The sequence below is a fragment of the Entelurus aequoreus genome, linkage group LG26 (assembly GCF_033978785.1).
Source record: "Entelurus aequoreus isolate RoL-2023_Sb linkage group LG26, RoL_Eaeq_v1.1, whole genome shotgun sequence".
Classification (NCBI taxonomy): domain Eukaryota; kingdom Metazoa; phylum Chordata; class Actinopteri; order Syngnathiformes; family Syngnathidae; genus Entelurus; species Entelurus aequoreus.
This window is the reverse complement of record NC_084756.1, coordinates 29,863,224-29,883,635: the sequence shown is the minus strand read 5'-3', so window position 1 is coordinate 29,883,635 and position 20,412 is coordinate 29,863,224. Positions and strand designations below refer to the sequence as shown.

The following is a 20,412-nucleotide window of genomic DNA, read 5'->3' as shown; positions in this document are numbered from 1 at the left end:
CTCAAATGTCAGAGTACCAGACTAGTGATTTATCCAAAATCTAGCATTATGTACACTACCGTTCAAAAGTTTGGGGTCACCCAAACAATTTAGTGGAATAGCCTTCATTTCTAAGAACAAGAATAGACTGTCGAGTTTCAGATGAAAGTTCTCTTTTTCTGGCCATTTTGAGCGTTTAATTGACCCCACAAATGTGATGCTCCAGAAACTCAATCTGCTCAAAGGAAGGTCAGTTTTGTAGCTTCTGTAACGAGCTCAACTGTTTTCAGATGTGTGAACATGATTGCACAAGGGTTTTCTAATCATCAATTAGCCTTCTGAGCCAATGAGCAAACACATTGTACCATTAGAACACTGGAGTGATAGTTGCTGGAAATGGGCCTCTATACACCTATGTAGATATTGCACCAAAAACCAGACATTTGCAGCTAGAATAGTCATTTACCACATTAGCAATGTATAGAGCAGGGGTCACCAACCTTTTTGAAACCAAGAGCTACTTCTTGGGTACTGATTAATGCGAAGGGCTACCAGTTTGATACACACTTAAATAAATTGCCAGAAATAGCCAATTTGCTCAATTTACCTTTAACTCTATGTTATTGTTAATAATTAATTATATGTACACTTAATTGAACGGTTTAAAAGAGGAGAAAACACGAAAAAAATGACAATTAAATTTCGAAACATAGTTTATCTTCAATTTCGACTCTTTAAAATCCAAAATTCAACCGAAAAAAAGAAGAGAAAAACTTTAAAAAAAATAATTTATGGAACATCATTAGTAATTTTTCCTGATTAAGATTAATTTTAGAATTTTGATGAGATGTTTTAAATTGGTTAAAATCCAATCTACACTTTGTTAGAATATATAACAAATTGGACCAAGCTATATTTCTAACAAAGACAAATCATTATTTCTTCTAGATTTTCCAGAACAAACAGTTTAAAAGAAATTCAAAAGACTTTGAAATAAGATTTAAATTTGATTCTACAGATGTTTCTACATTTGCCAGAATATTTTTTTTTGAATTTTAATCATAATAAGTTTGAAGAAATATTTCACAAATATTCTTCGTCGAAAAAACAGAAGCTAAAATGAAGAATTTAATTAAAACGGTTTTATTATTCTTTACAATAAAAAAATAAAAAAATACTTGAACATTGATTTAAATTGTCAGGAAAGAAGAGGAAGGAATTTAAAAGGTAAAAAGGTATATGTGTTTAAAAATCCTAAAATCATTTTTAAGGTTGTATTTTTTCTTCTAAAATTGTCTTTCTGAAAGTTATAAGAAGCAAAGTAAAAAAATTAATGAATTTATTTAAACAAGTGAAGACCAAGTCTTTAAAATATTTTCTTGGATTTTCAAATTCTATTTGAGTTTTGTCTCTCTTAGAATTAAAAATGTCGGGCAAAGCGAGACCAGCTTGCTAGTAAATAAATAAAATTTAAAAAAATAGAGGCAGCTCACAGGTAAGTGCTGCTATTTGAGCTATTTTTAGAACAGGCTGGCGGGCTACTCATCTGGTCCTTACGGGCTACCTGGTGCCCGCGGGCACCGCGTTGGTGACCCCTGGTATAGAGTGTATTGCTTTAAAGTTAAGACTAGTTTAGAGTTATCTTCATTGAAAAGTACAGTGCTTTTCCTTCAAAAATAAGGACATTTCAATGTGACCCCAAACTTTTCAACGGTAGTGTATGTGTGCTAGTTCTAGCTATTAGGCTGTTCTAGTTTTTATTTTATTTTACTATTTATTTTACTCGTTGAGGACAGCTATTTGTGGTTCTGGCGTTGTCGTTTTTTAAATGCACTGTTGCACTTTGAGGTTGTTTGTTCAACGGAAAGTGCTTTTACAAATATAATTTATTATTATTATAATTATTCCACAACCTTGTCCGTTTTTTTCCAGGTAAAACTGATTATCCTAACATGTCATCAACAGGAACGTCCGTTCTGAAGATTACTGCGTCAGACGCTGACGACCCGTCGTACGGCAGCAGTGCCAGAGTGGTCTACAGCGTCCCGGAAGAAGAGAAGTTCTTCACCGTGGACAGACACACTGGTAAGTAAAACCCTGATATTCTCCCGTTTACCAGCTTTACCTCAACCAATTCCAATCGTCGAGGCCACAATTCCCTCAACCAATACCCGTTTGTAGCAAAAAAACATAAAAAGCAATCGACCAAAACAAGCGATCCTATCAAGTTTCAACCAATGACTTTTATTCATTTGAGCAAACAAGCTGGAATAGTCGATTGTATGCCCTGAAGGCTTTTAAAAGGTGAGAGCAAAGCATCATGGGAGCACACAAATGCAACCTAAATCTTCGAGCCAAAGTTGGTTGGTGGTTGCCAGAGAGTGCAGCCGTCCTTCCTTAGGGAAAAGCACTAAAGTTTTAATGATTCTCTTTTCCGTCTCCATCGTTTGGCTTTGGCCTACCTGAGCCTTTGGATGATAAATGGCTCTGCTTTGATGGGACCACGCTGCAGAACTGTATGGTTCGCTCTAGCTCCTAGCATGACGGCCTCAGTCCTCTACACCCGACCGGCTCTGCATTTCATTGGCAGCACGGTAAAGCCTTGTAGGCAGGAGTGAAAACGGAGGACGAGCATGAACATATGCGCGAGCCGCCTTGTTTATGTCCTCATGAGTCACACTGACAGCAAATAGAACAGCAGATTACAGCCTTTAGAAAAAATAAAGCATGCTTCTGTGTTAAACTGTTAGTGTAGAGCAGGGGTCACCAACGCGGTGCCCGCGGGCACCAGGTAGCCCGTAAGGACCAGATGAGTAGCCCGCCGGCCTGTTCTAAAAATAGCTCAAATAGCAGCACTTACCTGTGAGCTGCCTCTATTTTTTAAATTTTATTTATTTACTACCAAGCTGGTCTCGCTTTGCCCGACATTTTTAATTCTAAGAGAGACAAAACTCAAATAGAATTTGAAAATCCAAGAAAATATTTTAAAGACTTGGTCTTCACTTGTTTAAATAAATTCATTAATTTTTTTACTTTGCTTCTTATAACTTTCAGGAAGACAATTTTACAGGAAAAAATACAACCTTAAAAATGATTTTAGGATTTTTAAACACATATACCTTTTTACCTTTTAAATTCCTTCCTCTTCTTTCCTGACAATTTAAATCATTGTTCAAGTATTTTTTTATTTTATTGTAAAGAATAATAAAAACATTTTAATTTAATTTTTCATTTTAGCTTCTGTTTTTTTGACGAAGAATATTTGTGAAATATTTCGTCAAACTTATTATGATTAAAATTTAAAAAAAAATATTCTGGCAAATCTAGAAAATCTGTAGAATCAAATGTAAATGTTATTTCAAAGTCTTTTGAATTTCTTTTAAAATGTTTCTTCTGGAAAATGTAGAAGAAATAATGATTTGTCTTTGTTAGAAATATAGCTTGGTCCAATTTGTTATATATTCTAACAAAGTGTAGATTGGATTTTAACCTATTTAAAACATGTCATCAAAATTCTAAAATGAATCTTAATCAGGAAAAATTACTAATGATGTTCCATAAATTATTTTTTTAAGTTTTTCTCTTCTTTTTTTCGGTTTAATTTTGAATTTTAAAGAGTCGAAATTGAAGATAAACTATGTTTCAAAATTTAATTGTCATTTTTTTTGTGTTTTCTCCTCTTTTAAACCGTTCAATTAAGTGTAAATATCATTAATTATTAATAATAACGTAGAGTTAAAGGTAAATTGAGCAAATTGGCTATTTCTGGCAATTTATTTAAGTGTGTATCAAACTGGTAGCCCTTCGCATTAATCAGTACCCACGAAGTAGCTCTTGGTTTCAAAAAGCTTGGTGACTCCTGGTGTAGAGTTAGAAACTGTTAGTATAGAGTTAGAAATAACACTGTCATGTCTGTGTGATCATGTTTTGTTTTGGTTATGTTCGCTTTGGTTTTTGGACTCTTTGTGCACTCTTGTTTGTTTTCTTGCCATAGCAACCCATTAGTTTCACCTGTTTCACGTTTTGCACTCGCGCACCTGTTGTCAATCATGTCTGTATTATTTAAACCGATAGTTTCCAGGAAGTCAGGCTGGTGACATTAACTCTGTTACCTCCATGATTACGCGTCCATGCCATAGTTCTATGATCTTTCCATGCTTGACCAAGTAAATTTAGTTTCATGTCCTTAGTCCGTTTATGTGTTAATTTTGTTCATAGCCAATTTTGTACTTCCGCCCTTGTGCGCGCTTTTCGTTTGTTCCTTTTGTTAGTGTTTAAATAAATATGTACTCACCTCCAAGCCATGTCCGATCCAGCTTTACTTGCAACTCGGGAAAACAAACAACCCATAGTCCACGTATTGTCAAACACTTGTAGTGTCGTATTAAATTGGATGCATCTCAGTGTCGTAACAGCTTGTTAGTCGTTGCTAACAAGTTATCTTCCTTTATTTTTGGCTCCTGAAAATTAACCTGGCAGTCATTAAGCAAAACAATATCAATTTGTTTTTGAGTAATCGGTACATAGAGTCGTGGGCAAAAGTTTACATACACTAGTAAAGAACATAATGTCATGGCTGTCTTGAGATTCCAATAATTTCTACAACTCTTATTTGTTTGTGATAGAGTGATTGGAGCAAATACTTGTTGGTCACAAAAAACATTCATGAAGTTTGGTTCTTTTATGAATTTATTATGTGACCAAATATGCTGTGTCGACAGTATACATACAGCAACATACAAACCCTGTTTCCATATGAGTTGGGAAATGGTGTTAGATGTAAATATAAACGGAATACAATGATTTGCAAATCATTTTCAAGCCATATTCAGTTGAATATGCTACAAAGACAACATATTTGATGTTCAAACTGATAAACTTTTTTTTTGTTGCAAATAATCATTAACTTTAGAATTTGCTGCCAGCAACACGTGACAAAGAAGTTGGGAAAGGTGGCAATAAATACTGATAAAGTTGAGGAATGCTCATCAAACACTTATTTGGAACATCCCACAGGTGAACAGGCTAATTGGGAACAGGTGGGTGCCATGATTGGGTATAAAAGTAGATTCCATGAAATGCTCAGTCATTCACAAACAAGGATGGGGCGAGGGTCACCACTTTGTCAACAAATGCGTGAGCAAATTGTTGAACAGTTTAAGAAAAACCTTTCTCAACCAGCTATTGCAAGGAATTTAGGGATTTCACCATCTACGCTCCGTAATATCATCAAAGGGTTCCGAGAATCTGGAGAAATCACTGCACGTAAGCAGCTAAGCCCGTGACCTTCGATCCCTCAGGCTGTACTGCATCAACAAGCGACATCAGTGTGTAAAGGATATCACCACATGGGCTCAGGAACACTTCAGAAACCCACTGCCAGTAACTAAACCCCGGACTGTTGAACAACTTAAGCTGTACATCAAGCAAGAATGGGAAATAATTCCACCTGAGAAGCTTCAAAAATGTGTCTCCTCGGTTCCCAAACCTTTACTGAGTGTTGTTAAAAGGAAAGGCCATGTAACACAGTGGTGAACATGCCCTTTCCCAACTACTTTGGCACGTGTTGCAGCCATGAAATTCTAAGTTAATTATTATTTGCAAAAAATGAATACAGTTTATGAGTTTGAACATCAAATATCTTGTCTTTGTAGTGCATTCAAATGAATATGGGTTGAAAATGATTTGCAAATCATTGTATTCCGTTTATATTTACATCTAACACAATTTTTTATGGAAACGGGGTTTGTACATTATCAATTTTGGTGATGTAGAAAAGTTGCAATCAAATCAAACTAGCTTCATGGCATGGCCTCTTAACTTCATGTGAGTGATTATGATTGACGACACCTTTTGGCTTCTCTGCCGTCAACCTACCGTCAAGCATGGTGGTGGTAGTATTATGCTCTGGGCCTGTTTTGCTGCCAATGGAACTGGTGCTTTACAGAGAGTAAATGGGACAATGAAAAAGGAGGATTACCTCCAAATTCTTCAGGACAACCTAAAATCATCAATCCGGAGGTTGGGTCTTGGGCGCAGTTGGGTGTTCCAACAGGACAATGACCCCAAACACGTCAAAAGTGGTAAAGGAATGGCTAAATCAGGCTAGAAATAAGGTTTTAGAATGGCGTTCCCAAAGTCCTGACTTATACGTGTGGACAATGCTGAAGAAACAAGTCCATGTCAGAAAACCAACAAACTTAGCTGAACTACACCAATTTTGTCAAGAGGAGTGGTCTAACATTCAACCAGAAGCTTGCCAGAAGCTTTTGGATGGCTACCAAAAGCGCCTTATTGCAGTGAAACTTGCCAAGGGACATGTAACCAAATATTAACATTGCTGTATGTATACTTTTGACCCAGCAGATTTGCTCACATTTTCAGTAGACCCATAATAAATTCATAAAAGAAGCAAACTTCATAAAATGTTTTTTTTGTAACCAACAAGTATGTGCTCCAATCACTCTATCACAAAAAAATAAGAGTTGTAGAAATGATTGGAAACTCAAGACAGCCATGACATTATGTTCTTTACAAGTGTATGCAAACTTTTGACCACGACTGTAACTAAATATACCATATTTTCCAGACTACAGAGCACACCCACACCCACTAAATTTTTGAATATTTTTTCCCATATATGAGCCGCACCAGACTATAAACCGCAGATACATACGTTACAAATTGAGTTATTTACGCAGTTAGATTCTGTACATGTTTATTTCCATACCTTAATTGTTTCCAAACGGTGCCTGTAACAGGGTAGTAAAACGGCTGATCAAACAAAACTAAAGTCATCATCATGGACCCACTAGCTGCGGAAGCTAGCTCTCCAATCAGCTAAACAGTCTCAATAACTCCACGGTGACGTCTTAGTGAGTTTACTGAGGAATTTGTGAAACTGAAATAATACAAAAAGAATGCCATTGTAAGTTAGTAGTACTAACACGGATACTCGTAAACGTGTTGGCACATTAGCTAATGCTAATGACGCTAGCGTCATTAAATTACGATAGCACATACAAATATGCAGTTTAGAAAGTACAAACAGTTTTAGTTATACTGTAAAACTTACAAACGTTGCTTGGAGTGATGAATGACAAATCTTTGAGAGTAGGAACGTTATGGACGGCTAGACGACTGAACGGCACTCTACTTCCGGTTGTTGAAAACACTAAATTATATATTATATATATATATATAAATATATATATATATATATATATATATATATATATATATATATATATATATATATATATATATATATATATATATATATATATATATATATATATATATATATATACTGTATATACTGTATATATAATATGTAAATATTACATATATGTTAAATATTATATTGCTATTATGGTAAATTTTTTAGTCTACTTAATACCTGCATTATCCTTTCCAATCCTTACCCTTTCCATCCTTTGAAACTGAGCTACTGTGTGGAACAATTTCACTTGTGGATCAATAAAGTTTGTCTAAGTCTAAATGGAAGAACATTGCACTGTGAGTGAATTTGTCCAAAAAATAGCACCACAGCACAAACAATAAAGCATCCTCTCAGTATTTTTGCTTGTTTTTTTGTTTTTTTTAATTGTATTTTGTATTTATCATGGCCATCAGTGAAGAAAAATCCATCCATTAGCCCAGGGGTCACCAACGCGGTGCCCGCGGGCACCAGGTAGCCCGTAAGGACCAGATGAGTAGCCCGCCGGCCTGTTCTAAAAATAGCTCAAATAGCAGCACTTACCTGTGAGCTGCCTCTATTTTTTAAATTTTATTTATTTACTAGCAAGCTGGTCTCGCTTTGCCCGACATTTTTATTTCTAAGAGAGACAAAACTCAAATAGATTTTGAAAATCCAATAAAATATTTTAAAGACTTGGTCTTCAATTGTTTAAATAAATTCATTATTTTTTTTTACTTTGCTTCTTATAACTTTCAGGAAGACAATTTTACAGGAAAAAATACAACCTTAAAAATGATTTTAGGATTTTTAAACACATATACCTTTTTACCTTTTAAATTCCTTCCTCTTCTTTCCTGACAATTTTAATCAATGTTCAAGTATTTTTTTATTTTTTATTGTAAAGAATAATAAAAACATTTTAATTAAATTCTTCATTTTAGCTTCTGTTTTTTCGACAAAGAATATTTGTGAAATATTTCTTCAAACTTATTATGATTAAAATTCAAAAAAAATTATTCTGGCAAATCTAGAAAAATCTGTAGAATCAAATTTAAATCGTATTTCAAAGTCTTTTGAATTTCTTTTCAAATGTTTGTTCTGGAAAATCTAGAAGAAATAATGATTTGTCTTTGTTAGAAATATAGCTTGGTCCAATTTGTTATGTATTCTAACAAAGTGTAGATTGGATTTTAACCTATTTAAAACATGTCATCAAAATTCTAGAATTAATCTTAATCAGGAAAAATTACTAATGATGTTCCATAAATTATTTTTTCAAGTTTTTCTCTTCTTTTTTTCGGTTGAATTTTGAATTTTAAAGAGTCGAAATTGAAGATAAACTATGTTTCTAAATTTAATTGTCATTTTTTTTGTGTTTTCTCCTCTTTTAAACCGTTCAATTAAGTGTAAATATCATTAATTATTAATAATAACGTAGAGTTAAAGGTAAATTGAGCAAATTGGCTATTTCTGGCAATTTATTTAAGTGTGTATCAAACTGGTAGCCCTTCGCATTAATCACTACCCACGAAGTAGCTCTTGGTTTCAAAAAGGTTGGTGACCCCTGCATTAGCCGCTCATTAACCTTTTTGTAGCTGCGGACCGGTAAACACTTGAAAATGTGTCCCGGGGGGGGCGGCTCGCGCATATGTTCATGCTTGTGGGGGGTCCTGCTTTGGAAATAATGTGTACCCCTTTCAGATATCGCATTTAGTTCCCACTAAAACATCCACATGTTGCACAATGAGATGTAAACATGGGATCATGTGTACATTCCTGTAACTTTGTTTGTAAAATATATCTTTATTAGTATTTATTTAATATAATAACATCATTTCATGATTAATATTGACAAATTAAGTTTAAATTAAGAAAAAACATTTTATTTTTTATTAAAGAAGGGTTCGGAGAATGTGCATATGAAACTGGTGGGGTTCGGTAACCTCCAACAAGGTTAAGAACCACTGCTTTAGACGACGAAGAAGCTGAAGAAGCCACCAGTTAGCCCCCAATGGCAGACTTTAACCGCATCGTTTTGAGCCTGAAGCTGAGGCCAAGGACGCGGAGCCCAATCCTGACCGAGGCCCGGCCGTGGGCGGTGCAGTTCCGTATCACCGTGTTCTTTTAGCATTTCCACACAAATCCCAAGTCAAACATCAGCCGAAGAGGACACAATGAGAATACTGGCGGCTTGACTTCTTTTTCTCTAGGTTTTGAGCGTTGGGTCTGCCCTTTTTTCACCCGTTCTGATTCAGTCTCTCTCCGCTCAAGGTTGCTTCGGATTTTCCTGACCGCATTTGGCTTGAGTCTTTTCATTTTTTTTCCCCCCATTCAGCTCCGACCAAAACCTTTCTTGTTTGTAGTCAGAATCATTAAAATGATGGCCACGAATTACACTCTCCTCGCTTGGTTCGTCCAATTTCTGTCCAAGTCAATTTTGACTGGAGACGTCCATACTTTCATCATGTTCCCATCATTTGGAAATGCATGCGGGCCTAACCCTTCTTTAGTTGTATTTCTACAAACTGCAACAATGGATCAGGCAGACATATTTGATGATTCCTTCGAATTATGCGAAAACATAAAAGTGATACAGGATGAAGATGCTACCAAAACACATACTATACACCAGGGGTCACCAACCTTTTTGAAACCAAGAGCTACTTCTTGGGTACTGATTAATGCGAAGGGCTACCAGTTTGATACACACTTAAATAAATTGCCAGAAATAGCCAATTTGCTCAATTTACCTTTAACTCTACGTTATTATTAATAATTAATGATATTTACACTTAATTGAACGGTTTAAAAGAGGAGAAAACACGAAAAAAATGACAATTACATTTTGAAACATAGTTTATCTTCAATTTCGACTCTTTAAAATTCAAAATTCAACCGAAAAAAAGAAGAGAAAAACTTAAAAAATAATTTATGGAACATCATTAGTAATTTTTCCTGATTAAGATTAATTCTAGAATTTTGATGACATGTTTTAAATAGGTTAAAATCCAATCCACACTTTGTTAGAATACATAACAAATTGGACCAAGCTATATTTCTAACAAAGACAAATCATTATTTCTTCTAGATTTTCCAGAACAAACATTTTAAAATAAATTCAAAAGACTTTGAAATAAGATTTAAATTTGATTCTACAGATTTTCTAGATTTGCCAGAATAATTTTTTTTTTAATTTTAATCATAATAAGTTTGAAGAAATATTTCACAAATATTCTTCGTTGAAAAAACAGAAGCTAAAATGAAGAATTTAATCAAAATGGTTTTATTATTCTTTACAATAAAAAAAAAAAAATACTTGAACATTGATTTAAATTGTCAGGAAAGAAGAGGAAGGAATTCAAAAGGTAAAAAGGTATATGTGTTTAAAAATCCTAAAATCATTTTTAAGGTTGTATTTTTTCCTGTAAAATTGTCTTCCTGAAAGTTATAAGAAGCAAAGTAAAAAAATTAATGAATTTATTTAAACAAGTGAAGACCAAGTCTTTAAAATATTTTCTTGGATTTTCAAATTCTATTTGAGTTTTGTCTCTCTTAGAATTAAAAATGTCGGGCAAAGCGAGACCAGCTTGGTAGTAAATAAATAAAATTTAAAAAATAGAGGCAGCTCACTGGTAAGTGCTGCTATTTGAGCTATTTTTAGAACAGGCCAGCGGGCTACTCATCTGGTCCTTACGGGCTACCTGGTGCCCGCGGGCACCGCGTTGGTGACCCCTGCTATACACAATATGACACTCAGTTCTTGTGTTCTGCACTAAATTAGTCCGATTACTTAAAAAATAAGGTTCTAAGTAAGCCTCCTACAACCCCTGGAAACTCCTCAATCCAACCGAGTTTGGTTTTTAGTAAAGTCAGACTATGGTTGTACGGTATACCGGTATTAGTATAGTACCGCAATACTAATTAATCATATTCAGTACTGTACCGGTGCCATGCAGATGAGCATGTTTCCATGGCGATTAGTACACACCAGAGCATCCCAAACTCATTTCATTGGCTATGTTAAAACTGGTCTATGGTTTCCAAAGTCAAGTCAAAATGTCACTAGATACAATCATTAACCATTCAGACTATCATCTTAACTTTAAAAAGACTACACACATGTAAATGAAGTGCATCCTTAGTCAACAGCCATACATGTCACACTAAGGGTGGCAGTATGAACGACGCCAACACTGTCATAAACCTGTGTCATATAGTGAAACCACACTAAACAACAACGACAAACACATTTTTGGAGAATACACCATAAACACTACAGAACAAATTCCCAGAATTCCTTGCAGCACCAACTCTTCCAGGACGCTAAAAGATAAACAAACGCCATTGGTGGATCTACACCTAACATCCGCTGTAATGATACCAAGTACAATAGTGTATTTAGTCGATAACACTATGATAACATAGCCAATAATGACATTTTTTGTGGTCCCCTTTATTTACAAAAGAACCGAAAAGAAACATAATACATTTTGGTAGCGGTACCGCTACCAAAATATTGGTATCGAGACAACATTAAGTCAGACTAACACACCTGGATTATGCGATGGAAAACCAGATCTCTCGACCTCTGGGCGGTACTCTTCAGTCAAAGCAGATACCATCCGATAAAAACATAAGCAACAATTGCAATGAAGAGGATACCGTTTATTTGCTTCACAAAGTAAAAACAAAACAGCTGATTTCATTATTTGTAGGTCCCAAAAAATAAAATAAGTGCCAATGTTGTCAATAATAGGTTGGCCCTTTAAAATCAGAAAACTACAGAATGACATACAATTAGGCAATGTGTTAAAGTTAAAGTACCAATGATAGTCACACACACACTAGGTGTGGTGAAATCACCCTCAGCATTTGACCCATCCCCTTGTTCCACCCCCTGGGAGGTAATGGGAGCAGTGAGCAGCAGCGGTGGCCGCGCCCGGGAATCTTTTTTTTTGGTGATTTAACCCCCAATTCCAACCTTTGATGCTGAGTGTTAACAAACAGTGTTGCATTTTTCAACAACTTTCAATTATTGTAGCTAGGGATGTCCGATAATGGCTTTTTGCCGATATCGGATATTCCGATATTGTCCAACTCTTTAATTACCGATACCGATATCAACCGATACCGATATCAACCGATATATGCAGTCGTGGAATTAACACATTATTATGCCTAATTTGGACAACCATGTATGGTGGAGATAAGGTACTTTTTAAAAATAATAATAAAATAAGATAAATAAATTAAAAACATTTTCTTGAATAAAAAAGAAAGTAAAACAATATAAAAACAGTTACATAGAAACTAGTAATTAATGAAAATGAGTAAAATTAACTGTTAAAGGTTAGTACTATTAGTGGAGCAGCAGCACGCACAATCATGTGTGCTTACGGACTGTATCCCTTGCAGACTGTATTGATATATATTGATATATAATGTAGGAACCAGAATATTGATAACAGAAAGAAATGGGGGGAGGGAGGTTTTTTGGGTTGGTGCACTAATTGTAAGTGTATATTGTGTTTTTTATGTTGATTTAATAAAAAAATAAATAAAAAAAATTAAAAAAAACGATACAGATAATAAAAAAAAACGATACCGATAATTTCCGATATTACATTTTAACGCATTTATCGGCCGATAATATCGGCAGGCCGATATTACCGGACATCCCTAATTGTAGCTTTATTTCAAGATGTGCAGCAAAGCACACATCCGTTCCCTCGTGAATGATCAAATATTAACCTGGTCTTAGTATTGACTTGGTTTCTGTTTGCTCACGAACACAACACATTCCTAAGCAAGCCGGAATATAAGGTTGGCGTTTTTCTTTTTTCTTTTTTTTTTTTTTGTTAAGTCCCCGTTAACTCACATTTCCATTGTCTACACTGCAAAAAGTCAGTGTTCAAAAACAAGAAAAAAAAAAATACAAAAATGAGGGGTATTTTATTTCAACTAAGCAAAATTATCTGCCAATAGAACAAGAAAATTTGGCTTGTCAGGACTTTCCAAAACAAGTAAAATTAGCTAACCTCAATGAACCCAAAAATACCCTAAAATAAGTATATTCTCACTAATAACAAGTGCACTTTTCTTGGTAGAAAAAAAAGAGACCTTTTTGCTCAATATGTTGAAAAATATTCTTAAATTAAGTAAATGCTAGTGCCATTATCTTGACATAATGATATGCGCTCGGCATTACATTTCTTGAAACCAGCAAACTTATACTAAAAACTAATTTATTGTTCTTAATGGAAAGGCAACAAGGCAACTGCTTGTTACTCTCGGGGTGTCCTAGCCGCTCAGGCAAATCATATGGTCTAAAAATGCATTTTTCCATGGATAACATGACATCATCGCGCCAAGTGCGTGCTCTTTCCGTCAATTAGTGTGCATATATACAGCCCGGCTGTATTGTAATTTTGAAGAATTCATCTGAATGTGCATGAACTATTTCTGTTCAAAATTGTTCGAAATGTCAAATGTTTAAAGGCCTACTGAAAGCCACTATTACCGACCCACGCAGTCTGATAGTTTATATATCAATGATGAAATCTTAACATTGCAACACGTGCCAATACAGCCGGGTTAACTTATAAAGTGCAATTTTAAATTTCCCGCCACACTTCCGGTTGAAAACTCCTTTGGAGGATGACGTATGCGCGTGACGCAGCCAGTTTAACTGAGGTATGGCTTCCACATTGAAGCCAATACGAAATAGCTCTGTTTTCATCTCATAATTCCACAGTATTCTGGACATCTGTGTTGGTGAATCTGTTGCAATTTGTTCATTGCATTATGGAGAAAGAAGCTGAGCAAGCAAAGAAGAAAGTTGTCGGTGCGAAGTGGATATTTTGCGAGGGAAGTCAGCAACACAACACAGCCGGTGTTTGTTTACATTCCCGAGAGATGCAGTCAAGATCGAAGAACTCGGACAACAGAGACTCTAACCAGGAGGACTTTGATTTGGATACACAGACGCGATACCGTGAGTACGTAGCTGCGCTTCCAAACATTTGATCGCTTGCTATAACTAGCTCGAGCTAGTAGCTAGGAGCTAGGAGCTAGCATAACAAACACCTAGGTTTTTGTTATGCGGGATTAATTTGTGGCATATTAAATATAAGCCTGGTTGTGTTGTGGCTAATAGAGTATATATATATGTCTTGTGTTTATTTACTGTTGTAGTCATTCCCAGCTGAATATCAGGTCCCACCCGCCTCTCACAGCATCTTCCCTATCTGAATCGCTTCCACTCCCCACTAGTCCTTCACTTGCATTTTCCTCATCCACAAATCTTTCATCCTCGCTCAAATTAATGGGGAAATCGTTGCTTTCTCGGTCCGAATCTCTCTCACTTCTGGCGGCCATCATTGTAAACAATAGGGAACTTTGCGGATATGTTCAATTGACTATGTCACGCTACTTCCGGTAGGGGCAAGCCTGTTTTTTATCAGATACCAAAAGTTGCGATCTTTATCGTCGTTGTTTTATACTAAATCCTTTCAGCAAAAATATGGCAATATCGCGAAATGATCAAGTATGATACATAGAATAGATCTGCTATCCCCGTTTGAATAAAACAATTTCATTTCAGTAGGCCTTTAAATATTAACTGTCAGTTTACTGTACTGTGGCAACTGTACTACTATATGAGTACGTATTTTCTATTGTTTCATTGAAAATAAAACAGCAAAGTCCATTCGGCTGTCATCTGTTTAAATTATGGGACACAATTGTGTCAAAATCATGATTTTTTTCGTTCATGCTTGAAATAAGAAAATATGACTTTAAAAAAGTAGTTGTATACTTGTGAGTGTTGATGACACAGCTTTGCAACAGTTGATATTCTAGTTTCAAGCATGTTTTACTCAATATAGCTCATCAAATCTCAGCAACAAGCTGTAATATCTTACTGAGATCATTTAGGACCAAAAACCCTTAAAACAAGTAAAACACTCTAACATAAAATCTGCTTAGTGAGAAGAATGATCTTATCAGACAGAAAATAAGCAAATATCACCCTTACTTGAGATATTTAATCTTACTTAGATTTCAGTTTTTGCAGTGTAGTGAGCGGGAAAAAAAAGGAAATGAAACTAATATGAAGGCGACCAAAAAGATGATTGGAACGTCTTCTCCTTTATTTTAGATTAATATCATGCATACTGAGGCATTATTTCACACTTGGCGTGCGTGGTCACAACCGGTAAAATTGGTGAATATTCTGGCGCCGCTGCAAGCATCGCAATGGGGATCACATGCAGAGAAATTACTGCTTCCATGAATAAAAAGCTCATCTACATGAAACCTCCTCCATTATATCCATCGGGGATTTTTAACTTTGATTCCCGTGTGGATTTTTTTGAAGCGTCTTCACCGGTGTTTGATAGATGGCAAGGAAGAAGGGAAAAAAAAAAGCACACATCATCTCCTTAAGTCTGTTGGATGTATGTAGCGCACTTTGGCTGCACATACTGTACGGCCAGGGGCTAACTGTGACTGGAATCATTGAGTTGTATTCCCAACACGAGCAATGATCCTTTGGGAGCGAAACCGGCACACTAAAGCCGGGAAATGCATCAATAGATTCTGATGTGGATAATCCCGAGGCGAGAAGTGGAATGATATTACTAGTGCAAAGTAAACCGGCTGGCCGTTCATGCTGATGCTGCGACTTGGCCAGGAAATAGAGGGTCTACCTTCTATGCCACAATTACAATGTACCTGCTAAGCTTCTTTGGCTGGGATGTCTGCAAATAAATCGATTTAAAAAAAAAAAAAAAAAAAAAAAAACCTACACGGAAATCTAAGTTTGCTAAAACTGATGAAAAGCACTTGAAGATACAAACAACCTGTTTTTTTTTTTATATAATAAGCATCCTCTGGGAGTCAAATATAGTGTACATACAAATACACATGTATATACTCACATACACACAATTATTCATACATATATACATTAGGGTTGCAACTAACAACTAATTTGATAATCGCTTAATCTGTCGATTATTACTTCGATTAATAATCGGATAAAAGAGACACACTACATTTCTATCCTTTCCAGTATTTTGTTGAAAAAAAACAGCATACAAGGTAAAAAACTGATTTTCAAGGTAAAAACTGATTTTCAAGGTAAAAAAATGATTTTCAAGATAAAAACTGATTTTCAAGGTAAAAACTGATTTTCAAGGCAAAAACTGATTTTCAAGGTAAAAAAAAAAAAGATTTTCAAGGTTAAAAGTTGATTTTCAAGGTAAAAACTGATTTTCAGGCTAAAAAACTGATTTTCAAGGTAAAAACTGATTTTCAAGGTAAAAAACTGATTTTCAAGGTAAAAACTGATTTTCAAGGTAAAAGTTGATTTTATATTGTTTTTCAGCTGTTTGTAAATGTTGCAGTTTATAAATAAAGGTTTATTAAAAAAATAAATAATAATAATAATAATTAATAAGCATCCTCTGGGAGTCAAATGTAGTGTACATACAAATACACACATATATATATATATATATATATATATATATATATATATATATATATATATATATATATATATATATATATATATATATATATATACTCACATACACACAATTATTCATACGTATATACATTAGGGCTGCAACTAACAACTAATTTGATAATCGATTAATCTGTTGATTATTACTTCGATTAATAATCGGATAAAAGAGACAAACTACATGTCTATCCTTTCCAGTATTTTATTGGGAAAAAAAACAACATACAAGGTAAAAAACGGATTTTCAAGGTAAAAAACTGATTTTTGAGGTAAAAACCGATTTTCGAGGTAAAAAACTGATTTTCAAGGTAAAAAACTGATTTTCAAGGTTAAAACTGATTTTCAGGGCAAAAACTGATTTTCAAGGTAAAAAAAAAAAATATTTTCAAGGTAAAAGTTGATTTTTAAGGTAGAAACTGATTTTCAAGGTAAAAACTGATTTTCAAGGTAAAAGTTGATTTTCAAGGTAAAAGTTGATGCTCAAGGTAAAAACTAATTTTCAAGGTAAAAACTGATTTTCAAGGTAAAAAACTGATTTTCAAGGTAAAAACTGATTTTCAAGGTAAAAAACTGATTTTCAAGGTAAAAGTTGATTGTCAAGGTAAAAGTTGATTTTCAAGGTAAAAACTGATTTTCAAGATAAAAACTGATTTTCAAGGTAAAAACCGATTTTCGAGGTAAAAACCGATTTTCGAGGTAAAAACCGATTTTCGAGGTAAAAAACTGATTTTCAAGGTAAAAAACTGATTTTCAAGGTAAAAACTGATTTTCAGGGCAAAAACTGATTTTCAAGGTAAAAAAAAAAGATTTTCAAGGTAAAAGTTGATTTTCAAGGTAAAAACTGATTTTCAAGGTAAAAGTTGATTTTATATTGTTTCTCAGCTGTTTGTAAATGTTGCACTTTATAAATAAAGGTTTATTAAAAAATAATAATAATAATAATAATTAAAAAACAACAAGAAAAAAACCCTTTGCGCATGCGCACAGCATAGATCTAACGAATCGATGACTAAATTAGTCACCAACTATTTTTATAATCGATTTTAATCGATTTAATCGATTACTTGTTGCAGCCCTAATTTACATACATACTCACATAACATAGGTACCCAAATACAGTACATACCTACACACTCAAAGTTTGTACATCCACACGCACATTCACTGTACAAACATACATATACACATACATGTACATATACATTCACTGTACAAACATACATATGCACATACATGTACATATACATCCACTGTACTCACATACATATACACATACATGTACATACACATTCACTGTACAAACATACATATGCACATACATGTACATATACATCCACTGTACTCACATACATATACACATACATGTACATATACATTCACTGTACAAACATACATATACACATAGTGTACATATACATTTACTGTACAAACATACATATACACATACATGTACATACACATTCACTGTACACACATACATATACACATACATGTACATATACATTCACTGTACAAACATACATATACACATACTGTACATATACATTTACTGTACAAACATACATATACACATACATGTACATACACATTCACTGTACACACATACATATACACATACATGTACATATACATTCACTGTACAAACATACATATACACATACATGTACATATACATTCACTGTACAAACATACATATACACATACATGTACATATACATTCACTGTACAAACATACATATACACATACTGTACATATACAAGTACATATACATACATACACTCATTACACCTTCTCTTTGCTAATTGGATAGAATACTTTGTTGGAATGAACAGTTGAAATATGTTTTTTTTTGTTTTTTTCTGCAAAAACAACTTATAAATGGCAACAGGCATACTATGGATGCCAGGTGATTAACCAGATGAAAATACATTAATTACTTTCAAAATGTCCCGCTCTGTTATTTCCCCTTGACAACTTAATTGCGGTGAAGCAGGAAGCTTATAGACATTGTTCAAAGGGAAACATTGCCCCGTCACAACGCTTGAAGGCTCCAATATAGGTCGCTAGAATATACGGTAGGGAGGGGCCCCGTTCCTGGGTGGATCTTGCTTGACACGAAGAGGGGATGGTAATCATTTTGCAATGCAGTGTGCTGAAAATGATTGAAAAGCGCCACTCGACATAAGTTGGAATTGCCACAAAGCACATTTTAAGATGTTCAACACTCGACTGCAAAGTGGATACTGCACCCCCAAATTTGTCACGTTTCCTGTGTCAGGGAAGCCGAATGGGGTCATATGAATCCCCTTCCTCCTGTACGGCTTTAAAATATTCAAATTGCTCCTGCAATATTTATTTTGGATTTCAGACTAACACATTGTTTTTGTACAGACACATTATGTTATTTATAATGCAATGTATTTGATGTAACCGTAAACAATGTGTAGTGCACTTCCCTCCATTCTCAAGGCAGGTGTCATGTGACCTAAACATAATCCCAATTAGTAGGGCTGTTAATTTGAGGGCATCACATGATCCGATTCGATTCGTTTCTCGATTCAGAATCGATTCTCGATTCAAAAATATTAACACTGGTTGCCACTTCTATAATAACCTACATTCCTCCGTAAAATAGACAAACAGCTCTGATAATTTTTTATATTATTTAAAATATATATATATATTTTTTTTAAATAAAATTTTACCTAAACATTTAATAAAGTCAAAAACAAAAATGGCAACAATAAAAGTATCCAACAGTTATATTTTCTGAAGTAAATTTTTACAGCAGATATGATCTGCCTGAGTGGCGGGACAGGACAGATAAAAAATAGAAAATAAATAGATTTTTGATTTTTTTTTAATTGATTAAGAATCGTTACAAATAAGAATCGCGATTCATTCGAATATCTTTTTTTTTTTTTTACACCCCTACCGTTTAACCGTTTATAATAAAAACCTTCCAATTCATCTTGTTTACCCAATATACTATATACCGTATTTTTCGGAGTATAAATCGCTCCGGAGTATAAGCCACAAATTAATCCCGCATAACAAACACCTCCCCCCTCCCGTCCATATAACCCGCCAATACAACTCAAACACCCGCACAACACACTCAATCCCACAGCCCAAAGTACTGTTCACCTCCGCAAAATTCATACAGCACATGTATTTCCCCAAAGTCACGTACGTGACATGCACATAGCGGCACGCACGTACGGGCAAGCGATCAAATGTTTGGAAGCCGCAGCTGCGTACTCACGGTAGCGCGTATCCAACTCAAAGTCCTCCTGGTAAGAGTCTCTGTTGTCCCGGTTCTCCACAGGCCAATGGTAAAGCTTGACTGTCATCGTTCGGGAATGTAAACAATGAACGCTACGTGTTTGTGTTGCTGCAGCCGGCCGCTAATACACTGCTTCCCACCTACAGCTTTCTTCTTTGCTGTCTCCATTGTTCATTGAACAAATTGCAAAAGATTCACCAACACAGATGTCCAGAATACTGTGGAATTTTGCGATGAAAACAGACGACTTAATAGCTGGCCACAATGCTGTCCCAAAATGTCCGCTACAATCCGTGACGTCACGCGCAAACGTCATCATACCGAGACGTTTTCAGCAGGATATTTCGCGGGAAATTTAAAATGGCACTTTATAAGTTAACCCGGCCGTATTGGCATGTGTTGCAATGTTAAGATTT

The 20,412-nt window shown here is 34.8% G+C and overlaps 2 protein-coding genes across 3 annotated transcripts in view; both read left to right on the top strand.

Moving 5' to 3' along the window:
• LOC133643496 (cadherin-22-like) overlaps nucleotides 1-20,412 on the top strand; it is a 1,271,581-nt gene that overhangs the window by 662,294 nt on the left and 588,875 nt on the right. The window lies entirely within an intron of this gene.
• Nucleotides 1-20,412, top strand: part of LOC133643327 (cadherin-22-like) — a 106,740-nt gene that overhangs the window by 84,815 nt on the left and 1,513 nt on the right. Inside the window, exons 3-4 of the mRNA XM_062037816.1 lie at nucleotides 1,945-2,064; nucleotides 9,228-9,288. Of these exons, the coding sequence (XP_061893800.1) occupies nucleotides 1,945-2,064; nucleotides 9,228-9,288 (181 nt within the window). The remainder of the gene's footprint in view (nucleotides 1-1,944; nucleotides 2,065-9,227; nucleotides 9,289-20,412) is intronic.